This window comes from Phascolarctos cinereus, unplaced genomic scaffold (assembly GCF_003287225.1).
Source record: "Phascolarctos cinereus isolate Bilbo 61053 unplaced genomic scaffold, phaCin_HiC Scaffold_4;HRSCAF=312, whole genome shotgun sequence".
Taxonomy (NCBI): Eukaryota; Metazoa; Chordata; class Mammalia; order Diprotodontia; family Phascolarctidae; genus Phascolarctos; species Phascolarctos cinereus.
This window is the reverse complement of record NW_027555847.1, coordinates 694,634,003-694,644,095: the sequence shown is the minus strand read 5'-3', so window position 1 is coordinate 694,644,095 and position 10,093 is coordinate 694,634,003. Positions and strand designations below refer to the sequence as shown.

The window sequence follows — 10,093 nt, the reverse complement described above, 5'->3', positions numbered from 1 at the left end:
TGACTCAGCCTACCCACCCAAGGGTTCCACTTACTCGGTTTTCATCATAGATGATCTGGACCAGGCTGCGATGTTTGGACTCGATCGGCGGAGGGGACACCGGTTTCTCGGGTTCTGGGGGCTTGGCAGCTTCTTCTTCTAGCTGTTGCTACAGAGGAGAAAGAGGGGAAATACACACTGAGCGTCTGGCTCCAAGGCAGGGGAGGGCAGGAGGGAGGGGAAGGGCGGGAGAGAGGGAGGGAGGGAGAGAGAGGGAGAGGGAGAGGGAGAGAGAGAGAGAGAGAGAGAGAGAGAGAGAGAGAGAGAGAGAGAGAGAGAGAGAGAGAGAGAGAGAGAGAGAGAGAGATGCCCCTCTTCCTCCTCCTAGCCACCCCCTCCTCCGCCAGGGATGAGGAAGTGAAGCCGCTCACCATTTCCTATGAGTCATCGGGGGACTCAGATGGGAGATAAGTCCAGGGACTGACCACAGGACTAACTGGGGTTGACGTCCACCCCAGCTGCTGGCCGTGGACACAGGGACCTTGGGAACAGTGGAGGAATCTCTAAGGGGGAAGGGGAGCACCACTGAGCCTTTAAACCACAGGGAGTATTTTTTAATTACTGTTAGTAATAAAAGCTTATGTTTATGATACATTCTAAGACCTCTAAAGTGCTTTGTATGATCTAAGACGATTCTGAAGGACTTAGGATGAGAAATGCTCTCCACTCCCACAGAAAGAACTGACGGAGTCTGAATGCATATCCAAGCAGACTTTTTTTACTTTATTTTTCTTGGGCTTTTTTTTTTTGGTGTTTTCTTTTGCAACGTGGCTAATATGGAAATATGTTTTGCATGACTTCACATGTATAATCTAAATTAAAGTGCTTGCCTTCTCAAAGAGGGGGGAGGTGAGAGAGGGAGAGAATTTAGAACTCAAAAATTTTTTAAATGAAGATTAAAAAATTTTTACATGTAATTGAGAAAAAAATAAAAATAAAAGAAGAGTTTTGTATACATCCTTCCTCTTGAATTTTGTAGCAACCCTCGGCCATGGCTGAACAAATGTTATCATGCCCAGTTCATGGAGGAGGAAACTGAGACACAGTGACAGGGCTGCTCGGGGCTGGGGGCACAGAGGCATAACCAAGAGGTCTCTACGAACTGCCTGCTGCGGACGAGGCGCTGTGTAAAGGACCGGATGTAGAAGGGCCAAAGGTGCTCAACCAGTGCACAGCCATTCAAGACCAAGCATTGTCATCTAGTCCACCTACCACCTCCTTGCCTTTGCCTGGGCTGTGCCCCTCACCCCGCCACACCTGGACTATTCTCTCTCCTCACCTCCTCCACCTTGCAGAATCCCTAGCTTCCTTCAAAGCACCACTCGGGTGTTACCTCATACATACAGCCTTTCCAGATTCCCCCCAGTTGTGAGGGGGCCCAGTAAGTAAGAGCCCCAGAGTCAGGAAGACCTGAGTTCAAATCCGGCCTCAGGCACATACTGTGTGACCCTGAGCAAGTCACTTAATGTCTCTCAGCCTCAGTTTCCTCATCTGCCTAATGGTGATGATAAAAATAGCCCCTATCTCCCAGGACCAAGATGACATTTACCAGTGCTTTGCAAACTTTAATGCACTAGATAGATAATGCTGTCTATTACTGGGGTTTTTCTCTCACCAGAACATTTCTGTATTTATTTTTGCATTGTAAGCTTTCACTTTTACAGGAGAGAAGGGAGAATGTGTTGGGCAGAACCAGCCGGCCGAAGCCTTTCTGCAGGGCCGGCCACAATCCCTTCCCTCGGTCCACAGCCTCCAAGAAGAAACTAGAAGCCCCGGTAGGCAGGAATCATACTGCACTCCCATCTGGCCCTGCAGCAGCTTGGGACAAGAGCCCACATGACAGTGGAGGACAGAGACAGACCCGGTGCCAAGTGGGCAGAAATGACCCAAAGCCCACCCTCTCTGACAGCAGAATCCTGGAGCTGGCGGCCACTTCAAGGTCATATGGGCCAGCCCCCTGACTCTGGGCTCCATGAGACCTCCATCCCACAAGTGTCCTTCATGACCAGCTTGCTCATCCTGGGAGGCCAGGGTGGGGGGCCTCCTTCTGGTGTCTAAGGTAGCTCTCTCCCACTGGACAAACCCTCCCTCAGGCCCACGGGCTTTCTGACCTTCCATGAAAAGCTAGTGACCTTTGGCTCCAGGCTCCCCACCTGCCCGCTCTCTCTTCTCCAATCCCCCACCACGAAGCCAGGGAAGGGAAGCACCTCGCAGAAACCCTGCCTGCGCAGGGCCAGGGCTTCATGGGGCCCCAGGCATCACATCCCACAAGGCCCTCAGGAAACGGGAAAATGTTACGAAGGACAGTGGGGCTGGTTACCATCCTAATTAATTACGCCAGAGAATGTGGTGGCCAAACAGGAAATTAAGGCTTGCTTGTTCAAGGGGGCTCATTAGAGGCAACCTATCAAGAGCCCCCAAATGTGAATCTAATTAAAACTTTAATGCTGCCCTGAATTAGCATATCCCTTTCCCATCTCTCCACAGTATAATAATTTGCAATTAATAATCGGCATGACTGGAGCGGCTGCTACTCCAGGAAATTATCTGCCTGACTTGAGCAAATGTGACCTCAAGAAGACTTTTCTTTTGGGGGGGGGGATCTGCAGAGAAGAGAAATAAGGACCAAAGCTTGACTGGAGACAAGAGGGAGTGCATGAGGCTGGGAAGGCAGGGGGTCCCCGTTTTTGTCCAAAAGCAACTCTTGCTGGCCAAACCCCGTGCCCACCTCCAGGCCTGCCACAGGGCTTCTCCGTGATGCAGGCCAGGGTCAAAGGGGATGGTGCTGGACCGAGTGCCAGGAAACTGGGACCCCCAGTCACTTCTCCCCGTCCATCTCAGCTCCCCCATCTGTAAAATGGGGGTAACAATGCCATCTACTTCACAGGGACGTGGTGATGCGCTAACATGTGAAGTGATTTGTAAACCTTACAATCTGAGCTCTCGTTATCATCCGCGAAACTTATGTCCTTCCCACCTCTGTCCAGTTTCTGAGCCCTCTCTCCGCTTCATGTCCATCCAATCCATCCAGGATGTATTAAAAGCACATAAAAGAATTCTAAAAGAATGGAAACACTCTGAGGGCAGGGGTGGCGGCAGAGACAAGGCCACCGGCTGGATGCGTGGATTCACTGGCATAAGGAGCACCCAGATGAGGATATTCCCTTCCCCAATGCAGGTCAGCCTCTGCTCTGCGCCTCAGAAGACTCCTGGAGCAGGGAGCCTGTAAGTGACTGGCCCGGGGTCCCACAGCCAGGCTGTGCCAAGAACAGGGACTCAGATCCAGGTCCTCCCGCTTTCTCAGCCCGCTCTCTCAGATACAAGGAGGAGGCAGTTCTGCCCACAAGGAGCTCATGGAGGCGGTACAGAGGTCAGTAAACACGGAGGGCTTACATAAAACATTTCAAATTTAACATCCAGGGCACAGAGCCTCAGGAGAGCTGGGATGGCAGGGCCTGCTAAGGGGTCTAAGGGGCAGAGGTGAAGAGGAAGATTCCAGGCCTCAGGCATGCTGATGGGGAGGGGGGCAAGATCATCTCTAAGGAGACCAGAGAGTCCGCTCAGCCCTCCCATGAGGCCAGAACCGAGAGCAGCAGTGACCGGGAAGAGGACACAGAGGCTGAGAAAGGTTTCAAAGACTGAAAAGCAACAGGGAGTGAGCCTGGCTCCATTTACAAAAAGACACTAGTCTTTGGCCTTTTTAGGAAAATGCCCAGCAGGAGGCGCTGCTGGACCACTGGCAAGCAGACCTGAAAATCTGGGTTTGAGTTCAGATGATGCCATGCCCAAGATGTGCCAAGGGGCTGACAATGGTCACGTCACCCTGCTGCTGAGGGTGCTTTCCTGTTACCCGAAAAGGGAAAGGCTCAATAGGAGAGTCATTTAAGCAAAGAGCAGAGCTCTCTGGCCAACAGGCTAATTATCTAGAAAAGGGATTGTCTGGGGTTTTTAATGGGGATTTTGTTGTTTGTTTGTGGGGGAGGGTTCGTGTGTGTGTGTGTGTGTGTGTGTGTGTGTGTGTGTGTGTGTGTGTTGTGAGAGAGAGAGAGAGAGAGAGAGAGAGAGAGAGAGAGAGAATATGTGCGTGTATGAGTGAGAATGTGTGTGTGTGTATGTGACAGAGAGGGAAAATACGTGTGTGTATGTGAGACGGGGGGGGAGAGAGAGAGAGAGAGAGAGAGAGAGAGAGAGAGAGACAGAGAGACAGAGAGAGAGAGAGAGAGAGAGAGAGAGAGAGAGAGAGAGAGAGAGAGAGAGAGTGTGTGTGTGTGTGTGTGTGTGTGTGTGTGTGTGTGTGTTTCTTGAGGAGGGAATTCTTGGTTCAGTTCCCAGAAATTAATGTGCTCCAATTGTCCTTCCTTACCACAGGAGTAAGGGGGGGAAGTGGAGGGGGCCGTAGCTGAAGGAGAGACCACTCATGAGAGCAGAAAACAGCCCCTGAATGAAGAAGGGGAACAGCTGCCCAAAGTACAGGGGGAGTCCAGGAAAGACAAGCCTCCCACTTTCCAGACCCCTCCCCGACAACCTCAGGCCTCGCCAAACGCACGCTGGCCAGCCAATCCCTAGTCGAGTCTCCCTGGCCGTCTTGGAAGCTCAGAGGCCTCATGGAGCGCTCAGTACCAGCCCTGCCTACAAATGTATTTAATTATCGAAGGGGGCCTCCCAGGGACAGACCAGCAAAGGGAGGAGGGGAGTGAGACTGGGGAGGAGGGAAGGGAATAATGGGGCTCTTGTGTTCCTATGGGAGGCTCGAGGATGGGGATGTTTCTTATTTGTGATTTTCCCTCTTCTTTTTGAAAGCTGGTGGGACATGACGGACATAACGTTCTCAGCCCAGAACCCCCAGCTTGGTTTCTGCGTGTGTGCCTGTGCATGCGTTCTGAGCCCTCTCTCAGCTGGTCGGAAAAGGGAGAAAGAAACCAGATGCGTGAGGCAGCTGCCGCCTCCCCACCCTTCTCCTCCCTGGTCCTTTGAAGTGCAGGGAGGGAGGCAAGGGCAGAGGCCAGAAGGAGGAGGGGGGTTGGCTGGACCGCCTCTGAGCGTCCAGAGGCCGGCTCTGGATCTCATGACCCTGCCATCCCAGTCACGACCTCCCTGGGCCTGCCTCAGTTCACTCATCTGTAAACCACGAGGCTGTGATTCCAAAGTAAACAGAGGGCTGGCTATCCGTGGGTGGCATGGCCCCGCATCTCACCACTGCCTGATGAAAAGAGGCTCCTGGGTACCCTTCCTTATTAGCCAAACTTTGGAATGGGGGGAGGACCTGGCAGGGAGAGGGGCCAGCCTCAGATCCGCACCTTATTCCATGCAGGGCCTTGAACAGGTCACTCCTCTTCGTGCCTCAGTTTCCTATTCTGTAAAAAGGGACTGGACTAGACAGTCTCTGAGGCTCCTCCCAGCTCTCATATTCCTTATTCTAAGAAGCAGCCCTGCTCTGGCACAGCATAGCCCTAGAACATTCCCAGCCTGAACACCCTTTCCTCCCAGCCCTGACATTTTGCATCTGAAAGAGAATCTCTCTCCCAGCTCTGAGGTTCTAGGTTCTAAATTCCTTCCTGGCTCTGACATCCTCTGTTCTAGGGGCCTCCACACCATTCTATGGCTTGGTCAAACATTTCTCCCAGGCGGGTGATTTTAGCTGTCCTGACTGAGGCAGAGCTCAGAGAAGGACTGACCCTCAAGATGGGCATATTCTGTCCTCTCTCTATCCCTGACCCCACCCCCCACGCACCTTGAGCCTTCTTCATGTCTAAAACTCAGTCTCCTCATCTGTGAAATGGGCCAAGAACTAAGAGAAACAGACTGGAGGAAAGGGAAGTGGAAGAGAGGGAGATGCCACGATGGCCTGGAGGTACAGAGGGAGCTGCCTGAGCAGGAGGGTCTGCCACGTGAGGCTAGGGACTAACTCCACTTCCTCCTCTAGAAAAGAGCCTGGTGCCCCCAGCCAGCCTCTGAGGTCCCTTCAGGCTCTCCATTTATAACCCTAGGAATACCGCTGTGCTCAGTTTCCTCGTATGTAAAACATGGAGGTTGGACTAGATCAACGGTCTCTAATTTTTAAATCAAATGTGCCCTTATTAAAAATGCTGAGAATGCACCCAAATACCTGCTGTTTATGATTACGTACATGAACTGATCTACAATGACAAAGGACGCAGGCCATGCAAAGAGCAGGTAAGAAAGTGCAGGACGTGAAAGGACGCTGGGCCGGTCCCAGGACAGGACACATCCCCTCCAGACGTGGGGAAGGGGCAGGGAAGGAGGAAGGCTCCCTCCGGGGACTTTCACAGACCCAGAAAAACATTCCGCTTCCCCCCCAGGTCCCAGGAGGGGCCCAACGTGCAGAACCAGAGACTCCTGGGCTCAGGCCTGAGGGCACAGAGGGCCACTGAGGGCCTGTCTCCACCTGCCTCCCTTCTCTGGTGTCTCATCAGGCCAGATGTTACCGTCACATCCGTCCAGGGGCCATCACGCAGGCATTATGCACATGGCCTGGCAGACACAGCTGTTCCATAAATCTCCCTTTTCCCCCCCAGCCCCACACACCCCTAAGCTCCTTTGATACCTCTGTGGAAAAAAAAAAAGGCATCCAAAAGCAGGTGTCTGGGATTAATTAAATGGTAAAGCAGAAAACCATTAAGCTCTCTGGGAAAGAGGAGCCTGGCAGGAAGGCTCTGGCTCAGGCCTGCTCGGGGCCCATGCTCCAGACACAGACCAGTTGTTCCGCTGCCCAGAGGGCAGCCTCCAGAGATGGAGCCAAGGAGCCCAAGCCCTGGCCCCACCGTCCTACCCTGTGCCCTGTGTGTCCTGGGTATGCATCAACCCCTCGGCCGTCTGTTCTGCCATGGCCTGGAAGCCTGATGTGGACCTCAGCCTTCAGGGCCTCCTACTGCTCCCTCACTGTTTCAAGAACAGGAAGACTGGCTTGTTGGAGGGGGAGGGGAGTTTCTTTCCCCCCAACAATAATATGAGCTCTCCGAGCATGTAGACCTTGTCTTCTTGTTCCTGCTTCCTGCCCCACTTCTACATCTCATGGCTGTCCCTGTGCTGCTGGACATGGCACTAGGAACACGGCAACACAATGCCAGAGCTGGGAAGGGCCTTAGAACAGGGAATGCTAGGGCTGGGAGGGGCCCGGAACTTGGAACTTTGAACATCCAGACCCACCCCTGCATTTTATCAAAAGGAAACTGAGGCCCTGGGAGGGGCACCGTCTTGCCTAGAGTCTCATGGCAAACGCATGGGCAGGGCTGGCCTAGAACACAAGCCTCCCAGCTCAAAGCAAGCACTCCAGAGCATCCCTGCTGGAGGCAGCCCCATCACCTGCTTCTTCTTCAGCTTGGAGATCTGCTGCTCCACCATGGTGATCTCCCGGTCCACGCGGTCCATGTTTTGGATCAGCTCTTCCTTGGACAGCCGGGGCGGTAAGAGATCCAGCTCTGACTCAGGACGGGTGGGGCTCACTGGCGACACGGGTTCCAGCTTGCCAGCGAGGCCTCGATCCTGCCAGGGAGAAAACAGAAACGGCAAGGTCACCCAGCGCCCACTCCGGCTTCTGCCCCCCAGACACAGCACTCCAAGGGACCCCGGAACCCATCTAGACCAACTCCGCCACTTTACAGTGGAGGAAAGTGAGGCCCAGAGAGGCAAGGAAATGTCCTGGGGTCACCCCGGCAGGATCTGAACCCAAGGCTTTTCACTCCAGAGGCCAGCATACCTCCTCCCACTCCACTGCCCCGAATCCAAACAGCAGTGCCTGTGGTCTTGCGCTGCGGGAGAGAGCTCCCAAGAAGACACCCCTAAGCAGGGCAGCCAAGCCATCCTGCAGATTGGGGCGCCCCTCCCCCACCCCCCCACGAGCCCCATCCGCAAGCAGGAGGGAGGCCACCTTGTACTGCCTCTATCAACTCATGTTTCTATCTCTCCGAGGTCTAATAGTTGCACCACATCCATAAGCATTCATTAAGCACTTATTATGTGCCAGGCACAGCTCTAAGTACTGAATACAGATAAGAAAGAGCCTAGGGAGAGATAGCCTCTGCCCTCCAGGAGCTTCTATCAGAATGGGGAGAGACAGAAAAAGGGAACTGGGGCGGAGAAGTAGCCAGGAAGGGCACGGAGAGCCGTGAGAACAGAAACAGAGCCCGGACAGGGTGAAGACCCAGGAACTTTCCTCACCACCATCAACACACACACACACACACACACACACACACACACAGAGCTCCTGTGAAGTAGTCAATGTAAATACTAGTGTCCCCATTTTACAGATTAGTCAACTGAAGCCCAGCAGACTTAAGCAGTGTGGCCTTCCCAGAGTCACAACAGGCAGAGAAAAGGGTCCAGGGCTCCTTCTATTCCCCTACATGGCCTTATATCAATCCTCTTTAGTTTGACAAATATTTCTAAATGTCCACCATGCGGACCTTTCTGGTGGTGAAACGTGCACGTGTATATAAAGGATAAGATTAAATATTAAATGAGACATAATGTATATAAAGGATAAGATTAAATATTAAAAGCAATAAATAATAGCATTTGAGATGGCCAAGAACTTCCAAAATACTATCTCATTTGATCCTCACAACAAGTAGGTGCTATTTATCCGTGTTTTACACAGCAATGACGTGACTTTTTACACCAGGAGCGTCTGAGGTAGAATTTGATCTCAGATCTTCCTGACTCCACTAATAAAACATACAAAAGAAATAGAAAGCCAGAATCTGGGAGAGAGAGGGAAGCACCAGTCACAGGAGGCAACGCAGGAGGAGCCTCTCCTAGGAGACGGGCTTGGGCTGAGCCTTGTAGGGAGCTAAGGATTCTGAGCAGTGGGAATGAGAAAGGGAAGCATTCTGAGTGTGAGGCACAGCCTGGCCAAAGGCGTGGAGGCAGGAGATGACTCCTCCCCTGCTCCTCCCTCCTTCACACTTTCTGGGAGCAACTGCTTTAGGTGGGAGGGGTAGGTGGCGAGGCGAAGGAACTTGATCAAAGCCACTGAGGTAGTAAATGGCAAAGACAGATACCAAGGCCGGTCACAGAAGCAATGCTCAGCACAGTGGCTGGCTCACAGTAGGCGCTTCACAAATGCTTGGTGATTTAATCATGTGCCCCATCCAAATCCCAGCTTGTATATAGGGCTCCCAGAGGATGCAAGGAAACAATCTGGTGCCTTGCCCTCGAGAAGCTTACAGTCTAACAGAGAGAACAGACCAGGAACGCGATGGTACCGGCCAGAATGGGAGCCAGAGAGAGGTCTGTAAGCAATCAGAGGCTGGGGAGATCCCTGTCCACACAGGGAGGGCGGCTTCTGAGCCGGGGAGAGAAATGGAAGAGTGTGAACAGATGAAGGCAGAGGGAGGTAAGAGAAGGAGGGCAGGTGCCAGGCAGGAGATACAGGGCAGAGAGCACGCCATTGAGCTGGGCTGGCACTCGGAGGCTGCCCTTCTCCACCTTGAGATTTCTGGCACTTGATGCCACACCGGCTGAGGTATCCTGATACCTTCTCAGGGGCCAGTGTTTTACATGGGGACCAGATTCTCCGACCCAACAGACTGTGGGCTTCTCCAGAGTGGGAACAGAGACCCACTCCTGGCATCTCCTGCCCAACGCTCCCAACACGAGGTCTGGCCACAAATCACAGAGGGTAGAGAGAGGGAGACAGACTTTGGACGATGCAGACCTGAGTTCAAATCCAGTCTCAGAATGCTTGCTAGCTGCATGACCTTGTGCAAGTCACTTAATCTTGTTTGCTTCAGTTTCCTCGTCTGTAAAATGGGGCCACTAACAGCACATACCTCCCAGGGTTGGCACAATGCCTGCCACACAGCAGATAATTCTAAAAATGCCCGCAGCCGCACCCTCATCAATAGGTGCCAACTGAATGATTTACAAGGCGTCCCAAAAGTCTCAGGGCATTTCTTTTGTATCGACTCATTTATTTACACGTTATCTCTCTTATCAAATCGAGCTCCTTAGGGGTAAGAATTCTTTCCTTGTCCTTTCCTGCCCAGTGACCGAAGCGCGCCTGGCATACAGCAGTAGGTACTGACTGATT

The 10,093-nt window shown here is 52.7% G+C and overlaps 1 protein-coding gene across 1 annotated transcript in view; it reads right to left on the bottom strand.

Annotated features, from left to right (window-relative positions):
* NCOR2 (nuclear receptor corepressor 2) overlaps nt 1-10,093 on the bottom strand; it is a 361,555-nt gene that overhangs the window by 188,728 nt on the left and 162,734 nt on the right. The window contains 2 exon segments of the mRNA XM_078154258.1: nt 35-148; nt 7,363-7,542. Coding sequence (XP_078010384.1) covers nt 35-148; nt 7,363-7,542 — 294 coding nt within the window.